Below are 27,814 nucleotides of genomic sequence, written 5' to 3'. Positions count from 1 at the left end.
AGTGAATTCAGTAAAGTTGCAGGACACAAAATTAATATGAAGAAATCTGTCACAATTTTATACACTAACAACAAACTATCAGAAAGAGAAATTAAGGAAACAACCCCATTTGTCACTGCACCAAAAAGAATAAAACACCCAGGAATAAACCTACCTAAGGAGGTAAAAGGCCTGTACCCAAAAAACTATAAGACACTGATGAAAGAAACTGAAGATGACACACAGATGTAAAGATATACCATGTTCAAGAATTGGAAGAATACTGTTAAATTGACTATACTAGTCAAGGCAATACACATATTCAATGCAATCCCTACCAAATTACCAATGACATTTTTCACAGAACTAGAACAAATAATGTTAAAATTTGTATGGAAACACAAAAGACCCTGAATAGCCAAAACAATCTTGAGCAAGAAAGGAGCTGTAGGGTTCACGCTCCCTGACTTCAGACTATACTACAAAGCTACAGTAATCAAAACAGTATGGAACTGGCACAAAGCCAGATACATAAATCAGTGGAACAGAATAGAGAGCCTAGAAATAAACCCACACACTGAAGGTCAATTAACCTATGACAAGGAGGCAACAATATACAACAGAGAAAAAGACAGTCCTTCAATAAGTGGTGCTAGGAAAACTAGACAGCTACATGTAAAAGAATGAAATTACAACATTTTCTCACACCATATACAAAAGTAAACTCAAAACGGATTATAGGTCTAAATGTAAGACCAAAAACCATAAAACTCCTAGAAGAAAACATATGCAGAACACTCTTTGACATAAATTGTAGCAGTATCTTTTTGGCTCTGTCTCCTAAAGCAAAGGAAATAAAAGCAAAAATAAACAAATGGGACCTAGTTAGACTTAAAAGATTTTGCACAGCAAAGGAAACCATCAACAAAAAGACAACCTTTAGGGATGGTCCAGAGGTTGAGACTCTGTGCTTCCAATGCAGGGGGTGCAGGTTCGATCCCTGGACAGGGAACTAAAATCCCACATGCCACGCAGCGTGGCCAGAAAAACAAACAAAAAAACAAAAAAAGACAACCTTTAAAATTAGAAAATATTTGCTAATGAGATGACTGACAAAGGGATTAATATCCAAAATATATAAAAGGCTCATACAACTCAACATCAAAAAAAACAAGCCCAATTAAAAAATGGGCAGAAGGGCTTCCCTGGTGGCGCAGTGGTTGAGAGTCCGCCTGCCGATGCAGGGGACACGGGATCGTGCCCCGGTCTGGGAAGATCCCACATGCCGCGGAGCAGCTGGGTCCGTGAGCCTGCGCGTCCGGAGCCTGTGCTCCGCAGCGGGAGAGGCCACAACAGTGAGAGGCCTGCGTACCGCAAAAACAAAAAAAAAAAAAAAAAAAAAAAAAGGGCAGAAGACCCGAATAGACATTTTTCCAAAAAAGACATACAGATGGCTAACAGGCACATGAAGAGATGCTCGATATCGCTAATCATCAGAGAAATGCAAATTAAAACCACAATGAGATATCACCTCACACTTGTCAGAATGTCTATCAAAAAGACCACAGATACCAGAGAAAACCGTAATTCAAAAAGATACATGCACTCCAATGTTCACTGCAGCACTACTTACAATAGCCAGGACATGGAAGCAACCTAAATGTCTATCAAGAGAGGGATGGATAAAGAAGATGTGGTACATGTATACAATGCAGTACGACTCAGCCATAAAAAAAGAAAAATAATGCCATTTGCAGAGACGTGGATAGACCTAGAGAGTGTCATACAGAGTGAAGTAAGTCAGAAAGAGAAATATATTGTATAATATCACTTACATGTGGAATCTAGAAAAATGGTACAGATGAACTTATTTGCAAAGCAGAAATAGAGACACAGATATAGTGAACAAACTTATGGATATCAAGGGGGGAAGGGGGCGGGTGGGATGAATTGGGAGATTATGATTGACATATATACACTACTATGTATAAAATAGATAACTAATGAGAACCTACTGTATAGCACAGGGAACTCTACTCAATGCTCTGTGGTGACCTAAATGGGAAGGAAATCTAAAGAAGAGAAAATACATGTATACATATAACTGATTCACTTTGCCATACAGAAGAAATTAACACAACATTGTAAAGCAACTATACTCCAATAAAAATTAATAAAAAAATACATTAAAAAAAGTGTATGTTGACCCCCCCCCCAAAAAAAAAGACCACAGATAACAAATGCTGGTGAGGATGTGGAAAAAAGGGAACCCTTGTACACTACGGGTGGGAATGCAAATTGGTGCTGCCACTGTGGAGAACAGTATAACAGTTTTTCAAAAAGCTAAAAACAGAACTACCATATGACCCAACAACTCCACTTCTGGTTATATATCCAAAATAAATGGGAACACTAATTTGAAAAGATACGTGCACCCCCAACATTCATAGCAGCATTATTTATAATTGCCAAGATATGGAAGCAACCTGTGTCCATCAACAAATGGATGAAAAAAAAAAAAAGGATGGATAGAGAAAATGTGGTGTATATATATATATACAATGGACTACTACTCACCCGTAAAAATGGAATGAAAATTTTGCCATTTGCAACAACATGGGTGGACCTGGAGGGTATTATGCTAAATGATATAAGTCAGACAGAAAAACAAATACTATATGATATCACTTATATGTGGAAGCTAAAAAATAAAACTAGTGAATATAACAGAAAGGAAACAAACACACAGATGTAGAGAACAAACTAGTGGTTACCAGTGGGGAGGGGGCAAGACAGGGAAGGGGTTAAGAGGTACAAACTATTATGTATAAAATAAGATACAAGGATATATTGTACAACACAGGGAATATAGCCAATACTTTATAATAACTATAAATGGAATATAAAAATTTAAAAATTGTGAATCACTATGCTGTACACCTGTAACATATAATATTGTACATCAACTATATCTCAATTTTAAAAAAGGTTTAAGAAGAAAATACTGTGTTGTATATTTGAAAGTTGCTAATAGAGTAGATCTTAAAAGTTCTCATCACAAGAAAAAAGTTTGTAATTTTTTGGTAACGAATATTAACTAGACATACTGTGGTAATCATTTTGCAATACATACTACTGAAGAATCATATTGTACATCTGTATAAGTAATATAATGTTATATGTCAATTATATTGCAATAAAAAAGAAAGATTTATAGTCCTGGAATTAAAGCCTAAATTAGATGTCTAAGAATGTATATGATGACATTTATCTGATGAATTAAATCCAAATATAAAAGGAAGCTACCATATGACATCAAACCCAAACACCTTAGCCTGGCTTTTCTCTCAACCTTTTTTTTTTTTTTTTTTTTTTGCGGTACGCGGGCCTCTCACTGTTGTGGCCTCTCCCGTTGCGGAGCACAGACTCCGGACGCACAGGCTCAGCACCCATGGCTCATGAGCCCAGCCGCTCCGCGGCATGTGGGATCTTCCCGGACCGGGGCACGAACCCGTGTCCCCTGTGTCGGCAGGCAGACTCTTAACCACTGCGCCACCAGGGAAGCCCTCTCAACCATTTCTTTTTTTCCTTTTAATTGCATTATAATCTGAAGTTAAAATCTGAAAATAATAATTCACTTTTTATAGATATAACCTTTCTACATGGCACTTGCTATCACAGAACACCATTTCTAAAATCACCATCCCTTTCATCTGACTCTCTACCTTGAAGAAACATTCTTGCATTACCTACACTTGACTCTGCTCATTCTGCTACTTTGCCCATCCCAGTGGCAAGTAAATGTCTTTGGCTTACTGTCTGACCTCCCAGACATAGGTTCTTCGAACACAATTCCTTGGAATGGTGTGTCTATTCCTTGGAATTAGAGTGTTAATGCTGAAAGGGATTTCAAAGATGGTTTAGTTTAATTCTCTAATTTCACACTTGAAGAAACGGAGGCTCAGAAAAGATAAGGGGCTTGTCCAAAGTCACACAGCCAGTAGCAGAGTCTGGAAGAGAATACAGGCCACTTGATTCCCATAATTTAATGTACTTAATTCTACTCTAGCATTCCTGTTCTTCCATTAAAAAAAAAATACTTATTGTGGGCCTAATGTTTTGCTAATTTTTGGAATACTAAGACAAACATGAATAATTTTATTAGACATTTCACTTGTCTTATTTATTGACTGCCTCCACAAGTAGAATATATGTTCTATAAGGAAAGGGATTTGTGTCTGTGTCTATTCTGTTTACTACTGTATCACCACTGCCTGGCAAAGGGAAGGCATTAAATAAGTATTTGCTGAATGAATATGAGGTTGCTACTGTCCCTGAAACTCACAGTTTACATAATAGTCAAGGTGAGAAGACCACAATGTAGGAATACAGAGCCTCAGAGGTTGGGCTTTGTATAGAGTGAGTTTGCCAGAAAGAGAAAGGAAGAGCATTCCAACAAAAGAAACTATATGATGTTGCAAGTTCCCTGGTGGCCTAGTGGTTAGGATTCTGGGCTTTCACTGCCGTGGCCCAGGTTCAATCCCTGGTCGGGAAACTGAGATCCTGCAAGCTGCGTGGCACAGCCAAAAAAAGAAAAGAAAAAAGAAGCTATATGATGCCAAGAGAAAAGCAAGACAACCAAGATGGGCAGAACAGGAAGTGGGATGGCTGGAGGAGGGCAAGGTGAGAGTCTCAAAACAGGCCTGAGAGATATTCAGGTTTACTGTGTATAAGAGGGGCTGTTGGAAATATGGCCTGAAGCCTGGGAGAAAAACTGCCACTGGATGTACACACTTGGTTGACACCATGAAAAAAGTGAGTCACCCAGCTCAGGAAACTATACTTAGGGGGTATTCTGAGTGTGACCAAACTGTTAAGCTACATCCAGAATTTTCTTCCTAGGGTATCAAGTCCCACATGTTACATGACAAACTTGCATCCACCTATTTGCCCATGCGCCTAGGCCTCCCACTTGACTCATTCTGGACAACTGTTCATATACAGTAGGTAATGGCAGTATTCTGGAATTTCAATTTTGATGTCCAGTTCGGGCTCTCTCTATTCTTCTCAACTTTTAAACACTTCTAAGTATAACTATTTACATTTTCACAGTTTTATGTTGAATAACAATAACTGATATGTGAAGTTTAACTACTCACCATTACTTCTTAGAGAAAAGGTGTGTGCTGTGTCTCCAAGTCTAATTATTTCACCAGTGGATTCTGCTTCATCTCCACCCCAAGAGGGGCCCAATGCCTCAGATGATGAGGAGCACCTGAAAGAGTTTCCTCACTTACTGATGGCCTGGCCTGACCACAAAGGGCCCTTTCTGTGAGGACCCCAAGAGCTGCTTCAAGCAGCCTGCCTATGGATGTTCAGATTCGTCATTGTTATGTGCAGAAAACAGGAGACTTTTCCTTCTACTGCTTAACTGTTTTAACTGATACACGTATGGTGGGAAAAGCTGTGTATAAAGTGTCAAGGATTAAATGTATAGGCGAATATACATAGAGAACAATAAATACTGGTTACTTTAGAGGTGTGGAAGTGAAGGGAATCTAGGTAGGATATTAATTTTGTATTAAACATCCTTTAATTGTTGCACTTTAGTTATTTTTAAATCTAATAATGAAAAATAAAGTCAAAAAATTTATTTCCTGATGGTCTCCTTTAAGACACATTTTCTACAACATCCTATATTTAAACAAGAAGGCTTTGCCTGTGCTTTTCAAACCATGACAAACTCCATAAAAAAACTGATAATTGGATACTTAAAAGGAAAATCATAGCAGCATGTTCAACCTCTACTTAGCAGAAGTACAATCAAACCTGCAACAACATTACATTTTGCCTATGAAAACAGCAATTTTATAACTCTGGTATTGGTCGATGATACTGGTTGATGAGGGTGCAGTAACCCAGTACTTTTATACTGCTGGTGGGTATTTAAATAGTCACAGCCTTTTGGGAAAGTAATTTGGCAACTTTTAATAGCCTTATATCATTCATAGTCTTCCACTCGGAATGTAGCTTAAATATATGAGTGGAAGCAGAGTAGAGAAAGAATAAACAGAAGTATGTATCACATTAAAAAATAATAATTTGAAAAACAAAGGAATAACTACCTCCACTTCAGAGGCGTGGTTTAGTAAATTATGATGCACCCATATGCATGATATGTTATACAGTGATTAAAAATGATTGTAAAGAGTTTATCAAGTTAGGAAAAGACTTGATGTGTTAAACTTTAAAATGCAGGAAACAAAATTATACAGACAATACGACTAAATCCCCAAAAGAAAAAACAGTAAAGAAGGCTAAATTACAACAAAATGTTAACAAGCAGTTACTTAGTTCTGAATGATACAGTTCATCTTTTTTCTTTTCTTGCTTCTTTTTTATTCCTCTGTACTTTCCAAGTTTTCAGCAAGGAACATGAACTACTCTGATGATGAAGGGAAATGTTTTAAATTAAGTAGGTGGCTAATGCTGAGAATTAAGTATTATATATAGCTCGAGGTTCTTAAAACTCCCTCAGGGAGGTTTAAAACATGAGAAGTTAGTAAATTTTCACATCAGCTTTGTTTTTTTGCTGCCATTCTGGTATATTGTGTACAATTTTAATTCTTAGTAGAAGGAAAAGCATAACTTGTTTTGCTTAAATTCACAGACATTGAGTGCTACCTCTCAAAAGAAACTCTTTTCCATGATGATCTGGATTCTTTAGTACTTTCTCGCTCTTCCAAAGGGTCTCCTCGATGGGATTCTTTAGAACGCTGCCCAGTTTCACCTGTTTAGAACAGATAAAAACAATACCAAAAACCCAAGTTAATACAACTGTTTCTCTACAGGGGATGGGTAGAGGTAAGGACAGTAAAATACCCTCAACCCCTTCCTGGTACACTGGGCTCTTGTGAAAGTGAAGTGAGAACCAAATCATTACTTGCAATGAGCACGCAAGTGTTGCTTTAAAAGCAGGGTCTACAGTTGTATTAGCAATGTTCTATTTTTTAAGCCAGGTGGTAGGTTCATTTAGTATTCTTTACACCTATCTGTGAGTTGGAGATATCTGTGAGATATCTGAGGCAAGGTGACTAGGATGTGGCTTCAGAAAAACATGACTATGTCAGCCTACCTCAAGCTCCAAGACAATCATGCCCTAGCCTAAGATAAGAGTGAGACCACATCAAGGTGTGGATGAAATTTTCCTTAAGACTATCAACCTTGGGACTTCCCTGGCGGTCTGGTGGTTAAGACTCTGCGCTTCCACTGTAGGGGCACGGGTTCAATCCCTGGTCAGGGAGCTAGGATCCCTCATGCCACACAGCACACCCAAAAAAAAAAAAAAAAAAAAGACTCTCAACCTATTTTCTACCCCAACATACTTAAGAAATACACTTTCACAGTGGCAGTAACTCACTAGGGAAGTGATTTCAGGAGGTATGTGGGTGAAACCTCCTACTTCAGATATACCCGTCTGGATATTCCCATCCTACTTCTAAAGATTTCCTGTTTCAACAACCACCTTCACTTTTTTCTGTTTCTATATTCACCAAGCAACATTTTAACAACATTAGTCAATATTCATTGTGTATTTACTCTGGGCTAGGCTCAATGCTAAATTACTTATGCATACCTATTAACCTTCACTACAATCATGAAAGAACTTCAGAAGAGAAAACTGAGGCTTAGACAGCTTCAATCCTACAGTGAGGGATGAAACTTAGTGAGTCATACAGTGAGTGGCAGCATTAAGCCCATAGTCTGCCTTCAAATCCCTTGATCTTCAGTGGTAAATGATAATGCTAGCTCAGAAGAAACTGCTCTGTACCTGACCTGACTAGTGATAATACAGATTTACTTCCCATAATATATTAATTGGCAGGTTGAAGATTCTGATCAGCTCTAGGTAATACTGCTATATAAACTTGGACCTGCAAAGGTGAGAATCAGACTTCAGAAAACATTCTCCAACTACAGTACTATCACATAGGGAAGCCCCATCTGAGTAAACTCCCTTCTAGCAGCACTAAGCTTATCACATCCTACTGATCTCCCCTGGGAAGATCCCCCGCTCAGCATTTCATTATTACCAGCCTCACATGTAAGTATCTCTCATTTCTGTCCTCCTCTCCACTCCCACTGCCTATCATCCCTCCCCTACACGCGATCAAGTACTACATCATAAAGACTGCTGTCGTTAGAACATTTCAAATTAATTACTCTTTTAGGTAGTTTTCTTCCCCTTACTCTTGCTGCTAAAATGACTAAAAAGCCACAGAGCATCGAAATAGCTACTGGTAGCCTTGAATTAGGTGAGTTTTTCCATGTCATTCACTCCCTCCCAATTCTCCTACGATGTTTTTACTGTATGTATTTATGGCAGTCTCCCTGACTTGAGTATAGTTTTCTTTGAGAGCAATAAACATGGCATGCAGCTCTGAATCTTCCCAGAGTACCTAGGCTGATATTTAACATATATTAAACACTCAAAACTCAAGTTTTTTGAAATTAAAAAAAAGAAATGTACAGTGTGGCGTGCCTTTCAATCTTTCCTTCTAGGCCTTATCTCTATATGCTTTTAAGTCTTTTTCAGCAACAAGGATAAAAGGTAGAAAACTATCTCTAACTAAAGAATTTAAGATTAATTTCAGATATTATATTCACAGCATAGGTCTCACCATCAACAATGTGAGAATTAGGAATGATGAGCCTGCCCCAATTTTTTGTCTTCATTTGTATTAGAATTTATACTAATTGCTATTACTGCTAAAAACTTGTTTTGGATAATTGTACAATAGTAAACCCATTCTAATATGGTTCATATATTATTCACTGTGTATTAATACATACAGTATTATTTACTGACCAATCTCAAACTGTTAAGACATAAAGTTCTTTGTTTTGTTTTTTCCCCCAATGATAAATAACATTGCATGAAGACCTTCAAGCACCTTTCTTTTGTATTATTTTCTTAGGACAAATCCCTAGAAATGGGATTTATGGAGCCAAAGATTATGAATAGCACTTATACATTAATGATCCAGTTTAAATAACCATGACAACTTTGGAAAATAATACAGCAATAATGATCTTTATCATTAAAAAAACGTAATATCAAAATTTCATACAATAAACTGTTACGATTTGGAGAACTGAGTCACTTGACGAGTGAAATAAAAAATATTCACGCTGTCACAAACTGAAGTGTAGGTTGGAGACAGAAACATACCAACCCTTCCTGCTGATGCCTCCCCAGTATCCAAATTTATAACAAAAATGGCAGTTCTGACATAGAACATTTTGGAGTAAGGAATTTCATGTAATAATAGGATAGTAAGCAATTTTAGTCAGATTTAGCTTTCTATTATAGATTAGCTTTAAAGTAACTTATAAGCAATATCCAAGTTAACGAAAGACATGATGGTAGCCTAGGATAGAGGTTTCAACTACTTGAAACAATGAGAACTGAAATTTAATTTATAATTAAATTTATCAGATATAGTGTACTAGTGATTCTAATTCCTATGGAGAAAAATAGGCAAAAAGATAAAAGACAAAGAGACATAACACAGAATATAAATCAAACCAAATTTTTTTCTTAAACTTACTTTTCTCGTGAGATGTTTCACTGATGTGTTCTGTAAGATACTCCAGTAACCCATCAAATATTTCTAGGAGATTCTTAATAGATTCTTTATCTCCTTTCACTATATTTTCTCCTGAACACAGAATACAGAGCTATTAAAAAAATTAACCAAGAAATTGAAAGCCTCATAATTTTGAAATGGACATACCACTGTGAAAATATTGTTCACGATACAAGGATTATAAATTAATCCAGGAGAAAAAATATTATAAATATTATAAATATTAAAAACATTAATTTCCTGATGCTTGATTATATCTGAAGAAAAAGGGGTAGTCTTGAATAGTATGGTTGATAATTCATTGGCATAGTCCTTCATTTATCAAGAAGCAAAATAAGTGGACTTCATCCTCTAAGTTTTATACTGAAGTATAAATAAAGCAACTAAGCTGAACTTTATTAGGTTGGTAAAAAAAATTGCAGGAGGGAACACTTTCAGATAGTGGTTTGTTCTGAAAACAATAGCAGTAGAGTAATATAAAACACACAAAATACTTGGGATACTCTCATCAGGAATTCCTAATTTTTAAAATTTGTTAACTTCTATTCACTTTGTATAGATTATGCCATTTTTTGATTAAAAACTGACCATGGGGCTTCCCTGGTGGCACAGTGGTTGAGTCCGCCTGCTGATGCAGGGGACGCGGGTTTGTGCCCTGGTCTGGGAGGATCCCACGGGCTGCGGAGCGGCTGAGCCCGTGAGCCATGGCTGCTGGGCCTGCGCGTCCGGAGCCTGTGCTCCGCAACGGGAGAGGCCGCAGCAGTGAGAGGCCCGCGTACCGCAAAAAATAAAAAATAAATAAATAAATAAAACTGACCATGGGTCCCTGCATATAAAACCACTTTTAATCTCACCTCACCCCCAACCTCTCCAGCCTTACCTCCCACTATACCCGCTTTATACCTAAAACTAATCTTTAAACAGTCCCTAGCACAGTATCTGGTCTAATAGATTTTTAATAAATGTTAAGTTGAAATGTTAACAAAACATGGACTGGCAAAAGCATGGAAACTTGACACGTTTAATGTCACCTAAAATGGACTCCAATCAACATCAGGTATGGATGGAACTTAACTGCTGAGACACCTGGGTTGTCCTTTGCGAGATCAGAGCTGGCATGAATTCAAACAAGTATGGGAGAGGCAGAGTGGAAATTTGATATTTGAGATAATCTAGCCATTCATAACTTCAGTCATGATGCAAAACAAGACTAAACCAGAAATTTGATGTTTTACAACACTCTAGTAAAGATAATCAATGTTTGAGAGTTTTTTTGTTTAAAACAGCTGAACAGAAATCTTGTTTATAAGCCCTATGTTTTCTGGCTTAACAAGATACACAAGCATACCCCAAGGACATACCCAAGACTTCTGGTTTCTAGGATGGGGAACATACTCTGCCAACCCAGCAACTAAGACTGCCCGCCAGAATGCAGTGCTTCATGATGTAGGAGAAACTGCTTTATTTTTCTTTTCTTTAATAAATTTACTTATTTTGGGCTGTGTTGGGTCTTCATTGCTGCACACAGGCTTTCTCTAGTTGCAGCGAGCAGGGGCTACTCTTCATTGTGGTGCACGGGCTTCTTATTGCGGTGGCTTCTCTTGTTGCAGAGCCCGGGCTCTAGGTGGGTGGGCTTCAGTAGTTGTGGTGCGCAGGCTTCAGTAGTTGTGGCTTGCAGGCTCTAGAGCGCAGGCTCAGTAGTTGTGGCACACGGGCTTAGTTGCTCTGTGGCATGTGGGATCCTCCCGGACCAGGGATCGAACCTGTGTCCCCTGCATCGGCAGGTGGATTCTTAACCACTGCGCCACCAGGGAAGTCCCAGAGAAACTGCTTTAAACAGCACAGAAGGAGTAAAAAGCTGCCTTGCAGTCTACTGGAGGAGGTAAGCAGTTTCGCAACTTTCCATGGGGATGGGGTGGGTATGAGTTGTCAGGGGCAGCTCTGCATCAAAAAGTTCTATAAGCAGACACAACCTTGGTGTACAGTATGTTTATTTAGTAAACACAAATACCAGAAATTACTCTACTTGGGTGATAAAGCCATTCCAAATTTCAAAAGAACAGGGAAATCCCAGGGTTATCCCTCAAAATGAATTTTCTCCAAACTAGTTTACCACACTCATTCACCTAGAACTGCACTAAAAAACTTAAGACAGAGTATTTTTGTAAAAATCTGTTCTTATTGATGTATCAAAATAAAAGATGTAAGTGACCTATCCTTATTAACATATACCTCTTCTAACGACTGTCAAAGAATAAAACAGTATAAGCCTTCGCTTAGTGACTTAAGTATAGTTTCAAGTCCCCAAGATTCCCTCTGTTCATTAGCTTGTAATAATTTACTGAACTAATCCTCATTTTCTATTTACCAAAAATAGGGATTTACAAATGTATTTGGTATGTCTGGCTTTTGAATACAAGCATGTATACTTTTTTGGAAAAAAGCTGAAAAACAATTTACGGTTTTATTTATTTTGAACAGGTAATACATTCACATGGTTCAAAATTCAAAAAGTTCAGAAGGTATAAAATGAAAAGTCTCATCCCACCCTTGTCCTGCAGCCCTGTAGTTCCTGTCATTGGAGGTAATCAGTATTACAGGTTTTTTGCATATGCTTCTAGAGAGTCCTTTGGCATTCAATCAACTGCATGTATTTTCTCCCCACCTTTGTTTTTACAAACAGTAGCATACTCTGCACATTAGCATTATAACCACAACACGTTTTCCTCATACAGTATATATTAGAGATCATTCCACTAACATGGAACGTTGTATACAGAGCATCATCAATCATCTTTCACAGCTGCAGAGTAGTTCCCTATATGGAGCTACAATAATTTATTTAACCTGTCCCTATTAATGGACATTTAGGTGTTTCTAATTCTTAGCAACTACAAACAAGCAGACTGAGAGCTTTAAAGTAACAACAACAAAACACACCTCAAACTACCAGCTAGGATTCTTGTATCTTAGACCTATCCCAAACTCAGTGTATGACTCCTGGAAAAGCTCGTAAGGATGGTTGTCTTAACTATACCAGTGAATTGTCTTGGCTCAATCTTGCTGTTTGGTCTATTTCACAAGCTTACTCATTTGGTTAAACAATATCTAGAATGCTACAAAACAAATTATTTTAGTAAAACGCAAAATTATCTGATGGTTAAGTATATACCAACCTGTTATGTGAGACAAGCTGACCTGCAGATAATCCAAAGCCAATGAATCAATTACTGCTTGTACATTGTGAGCTTCATCCTCTTGACTCCTGGGAATAGCTATGAGGTCTGTGGAAAAAAAAACTACATAATTTTGCATCTATGAGAGTCCAAGTTTTCATTTACCTGTCTCTGACCAGGCCTCTGAGCTCTGCCCAAACAGAGCAAGCTATAACATACAGATAAACAGAGCCTGAATTCCACAAAGTAGAATCTTTAGTGGCTGAGTATTTGATTGAATATGGCTGAATATTTATTCAATCAACATATATATAAACATGCTCTATAATAAGCACTGTGTTAAAGAAAGCTAAAAAGGTCCCTGAATTCAAGGAGATGCTAATACTCTAATAAGGGAGAAAATACAAGGGACACTTTAACCTATAGCCATAGGCAGGTGTGAAGGAGGGGTTTGTGTATGTCCTGTTAAAGCAGCCTATTGGGAATTACTGGGATAAAGGTTTATAAGATCAGCATAATGCAGAAACATTTTAACAACTTAAATTTGGAGTTTCTCCTCTGGTACTGAGGAAGATGAATGTCTTGGGGAAGAATGAAAAAAGTATTCTAAAAGACTGGTCTAATAACTACCTGCCTCTGAACCCTAAAGAGAGTTGAGACTAGTATCAAAGATACCAGCTGGAGGCCATCCCATTATTCCAGAAAGCGATGAGGGCACTGACTCATGGTAATGGAGGGAAGAGAGACTTCACAGAACTTTAGTGCTTAATGGTTATAAACTAGATAAAGATACAGAGGCAGCAGAGCAATCTATGGATAAGAACTCTGAGATATTTAACCAGGAACAAAGTGCAAACAACAATTCTTATCCGTAACACTGGTTAAATACCAGGATTCAACAAGTTTCCAAATTCCACTCGATTTTAGAACTATGAAGGTACATTTACAGAAAAGGTGTGACTTTCACAGGGCATTATGAATGATTAAACAGTTGATGACCAAGGCAGTTATTACAGGGTCTCCTAAGGTATTCATTAAGGCAATGAATGCTATTATTTAGATAGAAATGAGATGTACGCAAAGAGAAAACTCAAGATTTTATATATACTATAGGATCTAACTAGAAAACCCTCGAAACTTATGGCCTAAGATACAGACACTATTACTTCCACTTTTAAGTACCCTTACCTGGTACCTTTTCTCCCAAAATAGACTGATAAAGAGCAATAAAAACATTAGCATCACAGTCTTCTAGTTCTCGAATCCTCAGGTGTATATGACATTGCAAAAGAAGATTATTGGCAATGGTTACCCACTCTGTTGGGAAAGGAAGGGAAAAGATCAGCCTTAACTAGTACTAGAAAAAATCATATACGTTCATTTAAACCCCCCTCCCCACAAAAACAGACATTGAATTCTATAGAAAATAAGGAATTTGTTAGAGAACTTCAAAGACCCTCCTAGTCATGATTTTTGAAAAGATGTATTTAATTTCTTGAGATGACTTCCAATGTAGTCAAAACTATGATGCAAATCCAATTTTCACTGTTGCAACCTAAAATCTTAAGTTACTTACCATAGTCCCCATTTTACAAGCCATACGTAGATCTTTTCATTTAAAACACATTTACAAATAAACAGGAATATTATGTTTTATATAAGACAGATTGTGAATAATAATTTGAGGTTACTAGAAACCAATTAATGGATGTTGCTTCAAATTCCCCATAGCATTAATCATGTTTCTACCCAATTATCTTGTTCAAGGTGGAACGTCTCTGATGCCAAACAGGTGGGGATTAACTTAGGCTGTTAAGAACTGGAGTAATGACACCAACATTACTGCATCTGTTCTATTTTTAATTATATTTGATGTATATGAAAGAAAATTTGAGAAATACATTAAAACGTCTCTAAATTCAGAGCTAGCACATTACCAAAACTGTCGAAGTTTCATGTGTATCACCCCTTTATTGTTGGGATTAGCAAAATTATTTCAAGGGTTTCTTGACCAAAGGTTTTAGCAAGCTTAAAACACTTATTCCCTCAAATAACTGGCGAGTAAGGGGGAAATTCTGTTCTGTATGCGTCATCTTCAGTATGTCTAGAAATAAATGTGTGTATGTGTAAGAGTGACTTCAAGGCACATTATCTCCCTCTCCCCATGCCCATTACTCACAGCTGACCAAAGAATGACAACTGGTTTGAACGCTGTCTTGGAGAAAAGAATGAAAGCGTCCCAGACAACCAAATCAATTCGCTTTACAAAAGCGGCGCTGGATAAAGCCGGTTAACTCTAGAAAGCACTGAAGAGAAAAGTCCACCACTATTCTACTTTGGGAGGAGCATCAACAGATATTTACAGTGCCAGTCCTCAAAAGTTCAAGACAGATGCAGATATGGCCTCAGTCCCCACAATGCAGGAGCAGAGGGCACATTCCCCAGAGAAAAAGCTGTCCAGGGAAGGGCACTTTCTGACAGGCCGTTTTGCAGCCAGGACGCGGGCGTGCTGCGGACTTCGCCGCAGGGCCCTTCTCTCCCCCCGCCCCTAAATCAGGCTCGACCGCTTCAAAGGAGCCGGGGAGCGGGGCTGACAGACCCTATCCCGAAAACCCGCCGACTACGACGGGGTGTGTCTGTCACGATCCCCACCGACAGCCCAGACCTGCCCGAGGCCTCAAGATAAGATGGCCAGGGGCGTTCGGGGACTTCGACTGTACGGCTTCAGTCCACACACAACCGGGGCTCAAGGCCGAGACTCACCAGCCTCTGAGCCAGCCATGTCGCGGAGGCAGGTCGCCGCCGGACTCCCAGCCGGGCGCGCGCGGGACGGTGTCCTAGGAGGGCCTCGCGGCGCAAACCCAGCGGTGACAGAAGGGAGAATCTAACGAAAGTGCCGCGAAGGAGGGGTGGAAGAGGGAGGGACGTTAAAACGGCTTCTCGCTGCTGATTGGTCACCAAGGGAGCACTTCCTTTCGCAGCACGTGCCGAGGCGGCGGTTTGCGGGCTCTAGAAACTGTTCTCCACCGGCCAGTTCCCGCTAAGAGGTTCTCGGGTGGGTGCGTTTGACAGCCCAGGTCACCCAGCAGTCCAGGCCGATCTCCCGGGGCCATTAGCACAGCACTTCCGGTGAGCTATTCCGTCTTGTACTCCTCCGCCAAAGCCAACTGGGGAAGTAGTGCGGCCCGCTCACCCGGTGGGAGGGGGCAGCCACGTGACAATGTCAGGCTCCGCCTTCCCGCCTTGGTTGGTTATGGGCGTGAAGGCTCTCTGGAGACGTAAACATCTCCAAGTGGACAGAGTGGGTTAGCCTGGCCTGGCCATTTTATTGTCTGGGCTGTACCGGGAAAAGGGTGCGGTGGCTTCCTTGAAGTGTGAAAGACGAGAAAAAGGTGAAGTCAAAAGAGTGCAAGCTGAGGCATCCCAGTGGTGGGTGGCCGGGTGGATCCACCCTTGTAAGGGGCGAAAAACGGGAGACGCTGAGGGAGGGGCCGCGGGGGGAGGGGCGATAACATGGCGGATTCCGGAACGCCGGCTGGCGTTGCGGCCTCTGCGCAGGGGCGGAGTGATTAGGTCATAGAGCGGCTCCCAGCATACTCTGCGGCGGAGGAGGCGGTCCAGGCTATAAAACCGGCTGCCGGGACGCCGCCGGCACCTCATTCATTTCCACCGGTCTTTTGTCGGTAGCACCGGTTCTTGTCATCGCCGTCCGTCCGCCTCTGCCGCCCCCGCGAGGCTTTGCTGTCGCCACCTCCAGCGACTCGCCGCGCTCGATTTTCTCCGCTTCGCTTCCCGCCAACCGCAACCATTGACGCCATGTCGGGTTATTCGAGTGACCGAGACCGCGGCCGGGATCGAGGGTGAGTGTGGGAACCGACCTGTCAGGCCCAGCGGGTGGGGGATGGGAGGCCGATGAGGGTTGCGGGGGGCGGGGTGGCGGTGGAAACTCGCCTTGTTCAGCTTATCCTTGGGCCTCCTTCATTGAAGAAGGTTTGCGCCATTTTGATTTGTCCCAAACTGGGAGTTTCCTGTTAACGATTCTCAAGAACGCCTTTTGTGTGGGAGGGGGGCATCGCGGCCTCGATGATTTAGCAGCTGTTGGGAGAATTTCGAGGATCGTATTTTTAGGGAAGGAAAGCGCAGTGCTTCGAGGCAAAGCCGCCGCTCTTAGGTGCAACCTTTCGGGAGGAATTTTAGGGGCCTCAGGGATTCTGTGGGTGCCGAGGGGGCCGCCTCCGAAGTCGTTAATGCGGCGAGGGCAGGAGGTATCTCGGGAGTTGGCCATGTGGCTGAGCCGTGGGTAGAAAATGCCGGCGGCGGACATGGCGGCGGCGCCTTTGTTACTCCGCCCGGCGGAGGAGCTCAAAATGGCAGCGTCGAGAAAATGTGGCGCAGAGAGAAATGCGAGACAAAGGGGGAAGCGCCGCCCCAGCGGGAACGCCGCCCGGCCGACTCCGCCCGGGTCGGGACTCCTCCCCCGGTAGTCTCCAGCTCCTCCTCCTCTTTTTCTTTGCGTTATATAATTTCGCTTTCTCGGTCGGGAGTCCTTCTGCGGGATCCCCCCAACTCGATTGGCTTGCGTGACTGTTTCCGAGACCACCTTCCTTGTTCTGCTTTCACTGCCTGTGTTGTTCCGTTATCCATTAAAACTGAAGCTCTGTTGCTTGAGGATGGCTGGCAAATAGCGTCACTATTAAGCTGCTTTCTTCTTTCTTTATTGTCGTTCTTAGACATTTAATTTTTAGTCTTGTGGAAAAGATTAGTAGCCACCAGCTGTTGTCTATCCTTGTAATCGGAACTAGTGTTCGGGCAGCCAGTTTCCGACCTGGTAAATCCCGGGCTGTTGGTTTGGCTTCAGTGGTGTGGACTTAGCACAACGCGAAATGAGGGAGATGCGGTGCTTATTGTGGCTTTTGAAAGAATGACCAATCGCTAAGGACAGCTGGGTCTTCCATCTCCAGTCTTTCATTGATCTTTAGCATATGCTCAGGGATGGTAAGTAAGTCTGTACGTGTTTGAAAATGTAACTTTTTTTTTTTTTAATTTTAGGTTTGGTGCCCCTCGATTTGGAGGAAGTAGGGCAGGGCCCTTATCTGGAAAGAAGTTTGGAAACCCTGGGGAGAAACTGGTTAAAAAGAAGTGGAATCTTGATGAGCTGCCCAAATTTGAGAAGAATTTTTATCAGGAACACCCTGATTTGGCTAGGCGTACAGCAGTGAGTAATTTCATGTGGCTTCTTCAGGCTATAACTCATGAACTTTTCAGTGAATCAAAATCTGACTAGAAATTTCTTGCAAATTTTGGGAAACTCATGTTTTCCAAGTAAATAGTTGGGGAAGAGGTGTTACTCACTTTTGGAGACCTGGGACGTTGACTTTTACGTGGAAGAGTTGAGTGTAACATAATAGGTGGTTCTTGTACTACATGCAGTTTTCTGTATGGATCCAAATTTTTGAAGATCATCTTAAAGTAGATAATTATAAATTCAGGGCCTTATTTTTACTTAGTGGGAGTTATGAGACTTCACTGGATTATTATGATTTGTTTTGTAGCAAGAGGTAGAGACGTACAGAAGAAGCAAGGAAATTACAGTCAGAGGTCACAACTGTCCAAAGCCAGTCCTGAATTTTTATGAAGCAAACTTCCCTGGTAAGTGCTAGTTTTCCCCACTTTGTTTTTCTTTTTAATTTTTTTTCTTGGCATTACTGATTTTTAATTGCTGTCAATAATTACAGCAAACGTCATGGATGTGATTGCAAGGCAGAACTTTACTGAACCCACAGCTATTCAAGCTCAGGGATGGCCAGTTGCTCTAAGTGGATTGGATATGGTTGGGGTAGCACAAACTGGATCTGGGAAGACGTTGTCTGTAAGTTTGGGAGAACTTTCGAGTTATGTGACATGTGCTAGAGAAAATTGGTTGGGAATTAAAAGAAACTAGAAGTATTTGATTATAACTTCTGTTGTTTGCTTTCTCCCTGAACAGTATTTGCTGCCTGCCATTGTCCACATCAATCATCAGCCATTTCTAGAGAGAGGTGATGGGCCTATTGTAAGTTTACATATATATTCTATCAGTTTTTGGTTAGAAGTGTAGAAATTTGTGGAATGTATAGCAAAAGTCAATTTGTGCTGGTTTTATAGAGAGATATTAGTGATCTTATCCAATTTACCTAGAGACAAAGTTGCTTTGGGTATTGACAGAGTAAGTCATCTGCCAGTGTGTAACACTAGTAAGTTGTCACTCTAAAACTAGGATCCAGGACTCTGCTAAAGGTGTTCCACTTTTTCTTTCCATAGTGCTTGGTGCTGGCACCAACTCGGGAACTGGCCCAACAGGTACAGCAAGTAGCTGCTGAATACTGTAGAGCATGTCGCTTGAAGTCCACTTGTATTTATGGTGGTGCTCCCAAGGGACCACAGATACGTGATTTGGAGAGAGGTATGTAACAAGGTTTTTATTTGTCACTGGTGGTGCTGAAAGTTTTAAATGTCATGGTTGCATTTGTGTGTTTAATTGAAGGTGTGGAAATCTGTATTGCAACACCTGGAAGACTGATTGACTTTTTAGAATGTGGGAAAACCAATTTAAGAAGAACCACTTACCTTGTCCTTGATGAAGCAGATAGAATGCTTGATATGGGATTCGAACCCCAAATAAGGAAGATTGTGGATCAGATAAGAGTAAGTGCCCTTCAAATGTGTTCTCTTCAAATTTAGCTCTAAAGCCATTCTTAGAATACAATGCTTTTTTTAAATCCAAAAATCTTTAGCCTGATAGGCAAACCCTAATGTGGAGTGCTACTTGGCCAAAAGAAGTAAGACAGCTTGCTGAAGATTTCTTGAAAGACTATATTCATATAAACATTGGTGCACTAGAACTGAGTGCAAATCACAACATTCTTCAGATTGTGGATGTGTGTCATGACGTAGAAAAGGATGAAAAGTAAGTTTGACTATAAAAACTTGATAAATTGTTTCAAATGTTCTCTTAAAAGTGACTTTCAGCTGGGTGGAATCTGAATGTTAACTTGAAATTAGTCTGTCAGTCACTCTGAAAATTGTTTTGCTTCTTTCATTCAGGGACTTGTTGGCTATCACCGTTTTAGTATAGCGCTCTTATAGTAAAAAGACTCCTGTGGTTTATTTAAGGACCAAAGGTAGAACTATTTGAAAGGTTAAGCAGGTGTTTTCTTTTTAATTTGTAGCCATGTAGATTAAAGTTAGTGTTTTGCTCATCATAACCGTGGACTTCTTTTAGAATTCACAATTTTTTGTTTCCTTCAAGGCTTATTCGTTTAATGGAAGAGATCATGAGTGAGAAGGAGAATAAAACCATTGTTTTCGTTGAAACCAAAAGAAGATGTGATGAACTCACTAGAAAAATGAGGAGAGATGGGTATGTGGACTCCTTCCATTGAAGCATATATTTATTAGAGCTGAGTGTAGGGGAAGGGCAAACTTTAATCGGTGGTAGATTTGCGTTTCAAAGGTAGGAGTAATCTGGTAGTATGGGTAAGACTGTATATACATTACTTCAGGCAAAATTAAAAGGGTCTGTGACCAAAAATGGTTTATCACTTGATTAAAATCTATGAGGTTTTAAATGAGATTACTAACGTAACTTTCCTTTAATTTAGGTGGCCTGCCATGGGTATCCATGGTGACAAGAGTCAACAGGAACGTGACTGGGTTCTAAATGGTAAGTATTTCAAGTGAAGTCCCCCTCCCCCCCAAAAAAAACCTAAAATTGCATTCACGTCAGTAATTATATATGTGCCTTTTTTTTTTTTTTTTTTTGCAGAATTCAAACATGGAAAGGCTCCTATTCTGATTGCTACAGATGTGGCCTCCAGAGGGCTAGGTTAGTACAAACTCGAATTCATGGCTTGGTTTGTCAGAAGATCTCCATATAATTTTTTTAAAGAAAGTTTATTGCTTTCTTTAACCTCTGCATTTTTTCTAAGTTTTTTTCATATAAAGGTGCAGTCTTTGTGGCAAGGCCTAGGCATGACAATCGGAGGACTCGAGGGGGATGGAGGACTAGTGATCGGCTGGCTGCTTCCAGTCGATTAGAGAGGTGAAAAGCTGAAAGTGTGCCAGTAATCTTCAAAAGGCAGAACATACCACCTCTGCCCCGTAAACTGTTCTCTCCGGGGGAAAAAAATGGAAGTTATCCTCACAGTTCACTGCCGTGGTATTTATTCTGTCCCATGCTTTGCATGATTGCCATGGTACAGCATTGTTTCAAACTGTTTATTGTGATCTGTGGGTCTTTGAGTTTCAGTGAGTTTGCTGAAATGTCGAAGAAATATTTCCAAACTTCAATGTTCAATGAAATTTTTGTTCAAGTTTGAAATGGAGAGAGCAGCTTTAAAAGGTACTAAGCCTTTTACAAATTGGTGAGTACTGGCACATAAAATCTAGAGCAGGAGCAACTTCTCACACTTAGTGGGAAAAGAAAGCAGTGCTTTGAAAGTTCCTCCCTCACCTGCACAGTAGTCGTCATGTCGAGACCTGCCAGAGAGAGACACATTCTCAAGTGAATCCTGGCTTCTTGGAAGCGCTTGCCTAGACGAGACACAGTGCATAAAAACAACTTTTGGGGGACAGGTATGTTTTTCTTGCAGCTGCGGTTGTAAGGTCTTGGCAAGACAAGCAGTGTGGCCAGAATTTTGAACTTCTGATAAGTGTGTAATGCAAAGGACCATGTATATTTTTGTTGCAAGGTCCTCAAAACGAGAGCACATGAGGAGGTTGCTGTGAACCTTTAATAGTGGCCCTACTGCGCAGAAGCATTCAGATGTCACTTGATGATCTGTAAGGGGATTGTTAATTTGGGAATGTGTTAGGGAATACACACGTCCTTTTGACAGGCTCCATCATTGGGTGGGTAATGAGGCATAAGGATGACGTGTGCTTTTTCTTTTTTTCTCCCCCCTCCCCCCCTCCCACCCAACCTCAATGGTATTCCTACAGGGAATGGATAACCATTTTAACTGTATTTTTTGCAGCCCATACCTTCTTGGGAATACAATTGTCTAACTTTTTATTTTTGGTCTGGCTGTTGTGGTGTGCAAAACTCCGTACATTGCTATTTTGCCACACTGCAACACCTTACAGATGTGGAAGATGTGAAATTTGTCATCAATTATGACTACCCTAACTCCTCAGAGGATTATATTCATCGAATTGGAAGAACTGCTCGCAGTACCAAAACAGGCACAGCATACACTTTCTTTACACCTAATAACATAAAGCAAGTGAGCGACCTTATCTCTGTGCTTCGTGAAGCTAATCAAGCAATTAATCCCAAATTGCTTCAGTTGGTCGAAGACAGAGGTTCAGGTAAGACCAACCTTTGATAAGAAATGTCGGTGGTTTGGGGTCACCTAATTGCCTACAAATCAATTTTAAATGGTATTGGCGGGTGAGTAAAATCTTCAGTGAAGAATGGAGTTGAAAAAATACTTCACAGATAGACCTAATTCTTTTGTTAGTAATGATTTATGCCATGGAAATAATCAAGTCTGCAATTTTTTTCTTGACAGGTCGTTCCAGGGGTAGAGGAGGCATGAAGGATGACCGTCGGGACAGATACTCTGCGGGCAAAAGGGGTGGATTTAATACATTTAGAGACAGGGAAAATTATGACCGAGGTTATTCTAGTCTGCTTAAGAGAGATTTTGGGGCAAAAACTCAAAATGGTGTTTACAGTGCTGCAAATTACACCAATGGGAGCTTTGGAAGTAATTTTGTGTCTGCTGGTATACAGACCAGTTTTAGGACTGGTAATCCAACAGGGACTTACCAGAATGGTTATGATAGCACTCAGCAATATGGAAGTAATGTTGCAAATATGCACAATGGTATGAACCAACAGGCATATGCATATCCTGCTACTGCAGCTGCGCCTATGATTGGTTATCCAATGCCAACAGGATATTCTCAATAAGACTTTAGAAGTATGTGTAAATGTCTGTTTTTCATAATTGCTCTTTATATCGTGTGTTATCAGACAAGATAGTTATTTAAGAAACATGGGAAATGCAGAAATGACTGCAGTGCAGCAGTAATTATGGTGCACTTTTTCGCTATTTAAGTTGGATATTTCTCTACATTCCTGAAACAATTTTTAGGTTTTTTTTGTACTAGAAAATGCAGGCAGTGTTTTCACAAAAGTAAATGTACAGTGATTTGAAATACAATAAATGAAGGCAATGCATGGCCTTCCAATAAAAAATATTTGAAGACTGAATTAAGTGGAAATGGTACTTTATTTTACATATATAATGTCATGTAAAACTTGGCTTAGATGGTCTTTTTTTAATCATAAAAACTTAAATTGAGTGCTTTCTATAGTTTTGGGAAGTGGGAAGATCAGAAGGCCCTTCTTCCTGTGATCTATTCCTATTTTAAGGATTAAAATGCGATTGATTTAGGTTGATTAACAATTCTAGGCTAGATTGCATAAAAGCTCTCTACTTCTCAACATCAGGTGAGTCATTTAATAGTCTCTTAGCAGAGTGGTGAAATGAGATACTAAAACGTACAGGAAATAACTATAGCCCCACCCTCAGACCGCTTAGTGTGAGAACACAGATGACTTCTGTTCCTTTTGCAAAATTTATAATTAGAGAATTCTCCAAATAACTTATTTTTGAAGAGATTATATTTGTGCTCCTGGCCATGTTATGAATTAACTGAAATACTGAACGAAGCTGAAAAGACTACACCCTTGAAAAGATGGTTGGCCAAGAGCTAAGTTTGAATTTGCTTTCAGTGTTAGTGTAGGTAGTATAGAGAGATGCTCGTTTCACAGGCTTCCTGGGACTCTTTAACTGTAGTCACACTGGGAGTCATGAATGTCCAGTAATTCAGGGAACTCAAAATGTAAGGTGTACTTATGTTCAAATGAACATTAGGAAAATCCTCGAAATTAACGGTTAACCTAGAGGAAAGCCATGTTACCAAAAGCACGGAGACTACGATATAGGTCCTTCTGTTAGGGTCAACGTGGGTTTATTGCTAAAAAGATCCAGTGGGTAGCTTTAGGTTTAACTTTGGCTCACCAACCTTAATACTTCCTTTCGGTGATGGCTAGAAGTAAGACCTGAATGTCTTCCCAGCAGCTCTGGTGTGTGTTTTTTTGCAAGAAGAGAAAAGGTCTTTATGAGACTGCATTTAAATACTGGTTATTAAAGTGAGGCTTTAATTGGTGTTAATGCCTTAGGTCTAAAATGTAAGACTGAACTAGAATTTTCCTGGGGCAGGATAATGAGTGGTATTTTTAGGACTAATACATTGAAAACTGGCTCAGGCTCTAGTAATTGAACAGTTTTCAATAGCATGATTAGTCAAATTCATTATGACTTTTAACTTACAAGAAGCTTTTGGGGTAGGTTGGAGTATTACATTTTCTGTTCAGTGTCTAACGTGGGCCTTTTATTTTGTAAACACTTAAATGATTGTGGGGCTGTGGAAAATATTTAACTCTTTACCTTTTGAAGTAAGTTTTAAAAGACAGTCCACTTTTTAGCATGTGTGTTGTGTCCAGCCTGTGGTTGTCTTAACTAATAAATGTGATTTTTCTCCCCGTTCTCTCTTTTATTTATTTGCGTTTAGGCCTCTCGTGTGTTTCCGGGGTGTGGAAAACACACATAAATGTTACCCAGCTTTGCAGTTAATATAATTGCTTTCCAGCAATACCGTTTTACTAGCATCTTCTTTCAAACAAATTTCTACATGTTCTGTATGGAATGATTTTTTGAATGTGTCCAACACCACCTTAAATGTGATGAATTTTAACTTCCTATATTCTGTTCATTACTAAGCTGCTACCCTTTACATAAACTGTCTCTTCCAAGTGTTAAAATGGAGCTGTAAAGCCAGAAGTCTGCTCCGTAGTCCTGGATCTCCGTTTTAAGCAGGTTTTCTCAAGTTATTTTTGAAGGGCCTTTTAGAAGGGTACTCTGGTAGAACAACTCTGCACGAGTGGTTTCGTTGTCAGTGTGCCTCCACGTTAACCTGGAGAGTTTAAATACTGCTGGGCCCTTTTCAGCAGCTTGTTTTTTAAGCAACGTTTCCAGGTGATGCGGGTGCTGCTGGCCCAGGGCATCCCTTTTAACACCAATATGTAAAGGGACTATACTCCTTCCCCGTCAACGGGCACTCCCAGGAGAGGGCAGGCAGGACACCATTTTACTAGAGATGCACGCAAGGCGTGGGTCTCTAAACTACCATTAAGGAGTACAATTGTAAAGAGGGGAACTAAGATTTATTTTCGTGAACACAAGGCTGAGAAGGTGTATTTAAATGGTAGTTTGTAGAATACCGAAGTAGTTTTACTTTTTCTTTTCGCGGTACGTGGGCCTCTCACTGTTGTGGCCTCTCCCGTTGCGGAGCACAGGCTCCGGACGCGCAGGCTCAGCGGCCATGGCCCACGGGCCTAGCCGCTCCGCGGCATGTGGGATCTTCCCGGACCGGGGCACGAACCCGTGTACCCTGCATCGGCAGGCGGACTCTCACCAGGGAAGGCCACCGAAATATTCTTATGTCTCATTTGCGAAAAAAAAAAAAAGGGAAGGTAAAGCTGACTCAATAGTGGCAACAGTGGGATAGTGCAAAGTAGATGGGAATGATCTTTATCGGTGTTGAAGACAAAAAGAACAAGTAGAGAGAGCCGGACGTGACGGATGTAAGAGACAGGAAGCCTAACTTCGCCTTGGCGAGTGGGATAGGCACGCGGCGGTGGCGGCAGCGGCCGGAACGCAGTGACGTACTTCCGTTGGTGGGGTCGGCCGCGCGCACGCTCACTTCCGTCGCGCCTGCGCAGGTGGCCCCCTACTCCCGGTTGTGGCGGGTTTTCGGGACCCATATTACACATGTTAGCCTTTCGTAGGAGTCTGTGCACTTTTAATTCCTGAGGGCGATGCGCTGTGGTGCAGCCGTCAGGGCCGGCCAGAAAGTCTGCAGGTGCCTGCTGTCTGGGTTTAGTCGAGTAGATGGAGGGCAGTTGACGGAAGGGAGCGGCTCCTTTGTAGGGCCCTTGAGGTCGCACGGGGAGCTGCCCCCGGTGAGCGAGCTGAGAGAAGGCCCCGAGTCTGGCGGCGAGGAGAGCGAGGTGCTGGTAGAGATCTGTCAGAAAAGGCGTTTCCTCAGTGGCACCAAGCGACAGCTTAGTCGAGATTCTTTTCTGAGCGGGTGCCACCCCGGCCTTGGCCCCTTGGGTATAGAGTTGCGGAAGAACCTGGCGGCGGAATGGTGGTCCGCGGTGGTGGTGTTCAGGGAGCAGGTCTTCCCGGTAGACGCCCTCTACCATGAACCAGGCCCTTCGCTGCCCGGGGACAGTGCCTTCAGGTTAGTTTCTGCAGAAACGCTACGCGAAATCTCGCAAGACAAAGAGCTGAGTAAGGAACAGCTAGGAGCATTTCTTGAGAACTTACTGAAAACTTCTGGGAAACTGCGGGAGAACCTTCTTCACGGTATGCTTCACGATTTCATGCTTCAAAATAGGTGTCGGGGTGGAAAGGCAGACTCGCTCGATTTCCCAGATTGCGGCTGGCCCTGTGTTCACATGGAAAGGAAATTATCTGGTTCTCAGTCTTCTTGAAGTAGTTGGGTTTGTTGACAGTGTTGCTGCCTTGGAGAAAACTGGTTCATGGGATCGTTATTGTTCCTTAAAGAATCCGGCCCGGGGCCTCCCTGGTGGCGCAGTGGTTGAGAGTCCGCCTGCCGATGCAGCGGACACGGGTTCGTGCCCCGGTCTGGGAGTATCCGACATGCCGCGGAGCGGCTGGGTCCGTGAGCCCTGGCCGCTGAGCCTGCGCGTCCGGAGCCTGTGCTCCGCAATGGGAGAGGCCGCAGCGGTGAGAGGCCCGCGTACCGCAAAAAAAAAAAAAAAAAAAGAATCCGGCCCAAGGCTCTAGTAAAGCTCTCAGTTTCACAAGGCAACCCTAGAATTTTGGAGTTTATTGAGCGGCCCTAGAATTAGGACCTAAATTAAATCGTGTGTTTGAGTCATTGGTTCATTGTTACTGAAATATTTATAAATACTTCCATAGTTTTCTTTTCTTTTTATTTTTATTTTTATATTTTTTTCAGTTTTCTTTTTTTTTACACACTATAGGCTAATCGAGAGCTCGTTTTTCTAGAGCAACAAGAAAATGTCCTCCCCCAGTTTTTCTTACCGAAAACTGATCTACACAATCTGTTGTTTGAAGAGCCCTTAAGGTAATTTTTGAATTCGCAGAATAATAGGACTAATCAAGTTTTATAAGCGATTCTTGAGTGAATACACAGAAATTTGTAGGGCACAATATGCCTTCAAAGTCAAATAGATCATGATAGCAGAGATTCTGGAAAAAAAAATTCAGAATTTTTACAGGACAGACTTGCTGCCACAGCATCTCATCTTTGCAAAATGCTATCCTTACCATTTTTTATTAAGTGGTACTAGGAAGTAATTTAAAATAACCAGTGTCCATGGTTCTCTGAAAATTGGTACCTATATTGTAAACTTTAAAGATTTCCTTAATAAAATAAAGCAAACTTAAACTGGTGGGTAAACGTGACAATTTTGATTTGTACTGCTTTAATTATTCTATGATGATTTTACTTTGGGGAAGTTAGATCACTGCTCATTACCATGTCCCAAAACAAATAAATCTTTTCTTCCCTATTAGAAAATGAAACATAGCTCTCTTAGATTCATCAAAGCATTTATTGATGTGCCAGACATTTTCTTGCCTTTAGAAACTTAAATCCACTTACTTGCCAAATTTTTGGTTGTCTAGTGTTTTTAGTTTCTGAGTACCCGTTTGCCATTTCTTTCTATGCCCAGTGCCCTTACCCTCTTTATTTCATGTTTGAGCTGTTGTGGTAGCCTCTACTTATGAACGGTTTTTAAAATTTCTCAGCCATTTTGTCTCCAAATATTTTTACTGCCCCATTCTTTCTTCTGTCCTTCTGTGATTAATTACACATATGTTAGACTCACCCCCCCAGCAT

The 27,814-nt window shown here is 40.9% G+C and overlaps 3 protein-coding genes across 16 annotated transcripts in view; 2 read left to right on the top strand and 1 right to left on the bottom strand.

Annotated features, from left to right (window-relative positions):
- CEP95 (centrosomal protein 95) overlaps positions 1 to 15,898 on the bottom strand; it is a 59,587-nt gene extending 43,689 nt beyond the window's left edge. For 3 of the 6 annotated variants that reach the window (XM_029210991.1, XM_029210992.1, XM_029210993.1), the window contains exons 1-6: positions 15,569 to 15,898; positions 13,994 to 14,122; positions 12,806 to 12,913; positions 9,591 to 9,701; positions 6,664 to 6,769; positions 5,139 to 5,254 (exon numbers count right to left, since the gene is read on the bottom strand). In XM_029210991.1, coding sequence (XP_029066824.1) covers positions 5,139 to 5,254; positions 6,664 to 6,769; positions 9,591 to 9,701; positions 12,806 to 12,913; positions 13,994 to 14,122; positions 15,569 to 15,587 — 589 coding nt within the window. In that variant the 5' untranslated portion in view covers positions 15,588 to 15,898. Of the gene's footprint in view, positions 1 to 5,138; positions 5,255 to 6,663; positions 6,770 to 9,590; positions 9,721 to 12,805; positions 12,914 to 13,993; positions 14,123 to 15,568 lie in introns of those variants that run through there. The other 3 variants (XM_029210994.1, XM_029210995.1, XM_029210996.1) reach the window with 3 other exon arrangements.
- Positions 15,899 to 15,915: 17 nt separating this feature from the next.
- DDX5 (DEAD-box helicase 5) lies at positions 15,916 to 23,063 on the top strand. 2 transcript variants are annotated; one of them, XM_029210998.1, is made up of 14 exons: positions 15,916 to 15,934; positions 16,493 to 16,665; positions 17,855 to 18,020; positions 18,358 to 18,454; positions 18,541 to 18,674; positions 18,792 to 18,857; positions 19,106 to 19,247; positions 19,329 to 19,489; positions 19,579 to 19,751; positions 20,094 to 20,204; positions 20,446 to 20,507; positions 20,610 to 20,669; positions 21,929 to 22,153; positions 22,357 to 23,063. In XM_029210998.1, exons 2-14 carry the CDS (start codon positions 16,622 to 16,624, stop codon positions 22,758 to 22,760), a joined length of 1,845 nt encoding a protein of 614 aa, XP_029066831.1. In that variant the 5' UTR covers positions 15,916 to 15,934; positions 16,493 to 16,621; the 3' UTR covers positions 22,761 to 23,063. The 2 variants fall into 2 exon arrangements, with proteins under 2 accessions (XP_029066831.1, XP_029066830.1); XM_029210997.1 differs by lacking the exon at positions 15,916 to 15,934 and adding an exon at positions 16,035 to 16,197.
- Positions 23,064 to 25,326: 2,263 nt separating this feature from the next.
- POLG2 (DNA polymerase gamma 2, accessory subunit) overlaps positions 25,327 to 27,814 on the top strand; it is a 66,144-nt gene continuing 63,656 nt past the window's right edge. For all 8 annotated transcript variants that reach the window (XR_003791968.1, XR_003791970.1, XR_003791969.1 and 5 more), the window contains exon 1: positions 25,327 to 26,289. Coding sequence is in view for 4 of the 8 variants with exons in the window: in XM_029212078.1 (XP_029067911.1) it covers positions 25,737 to 26,289 (553 nt within the window). In the remaining 4 variants the exon portion in view is untranslated. The remainder of the gene's footprint in view (positions 26,290 to 27,814) is intronic.

Source organism: Monodon monoceros, unplaced genomic scaffold (assembly GCF_005190385.1).
Source record: "Monodon monoceros isolate NGI ecotype Baffin Bay Population unplaced genomic scaffold, NGI_Narwhal_1 Super_Scaffold_9, whole genome shotgun sequence".
Lineage (NCBI taxonomy): Eukaryota > Metazoa > Chordata > Mammalia > Artiodactyla > Monodontidae > Monodon > Monodon monoceros.
Note: the sequence above shows the minus strand (reverse complement) of the source record. Positions and strands in the feature narration are given on the sequence as shown.

Bases quoted from the DNA above. Each gene is read 5' to 3' on its own strand.
- DDX5 (XM_029210998.1), top strand. From the start codon at position 16,622: ATGTCGGGTTATTCGAGTGACCGAGACCGCGGCCGGGATCGAGG. The intron at 16,666-17,854 runs GTGAGTGTGGGA...TTTTAATTTTAG, and splicing joins GACCGCGGCCGGGATCGAGG to GTTTGGTGCCCCTCGATTTG. The intron at 20,205-20,445 runs GTATGTGGACTC...CCTTTAATTTAG, and splicing joins AGAAAAATGAGGAGAGATGG to GTGGCCTGCCATGGGTATCC.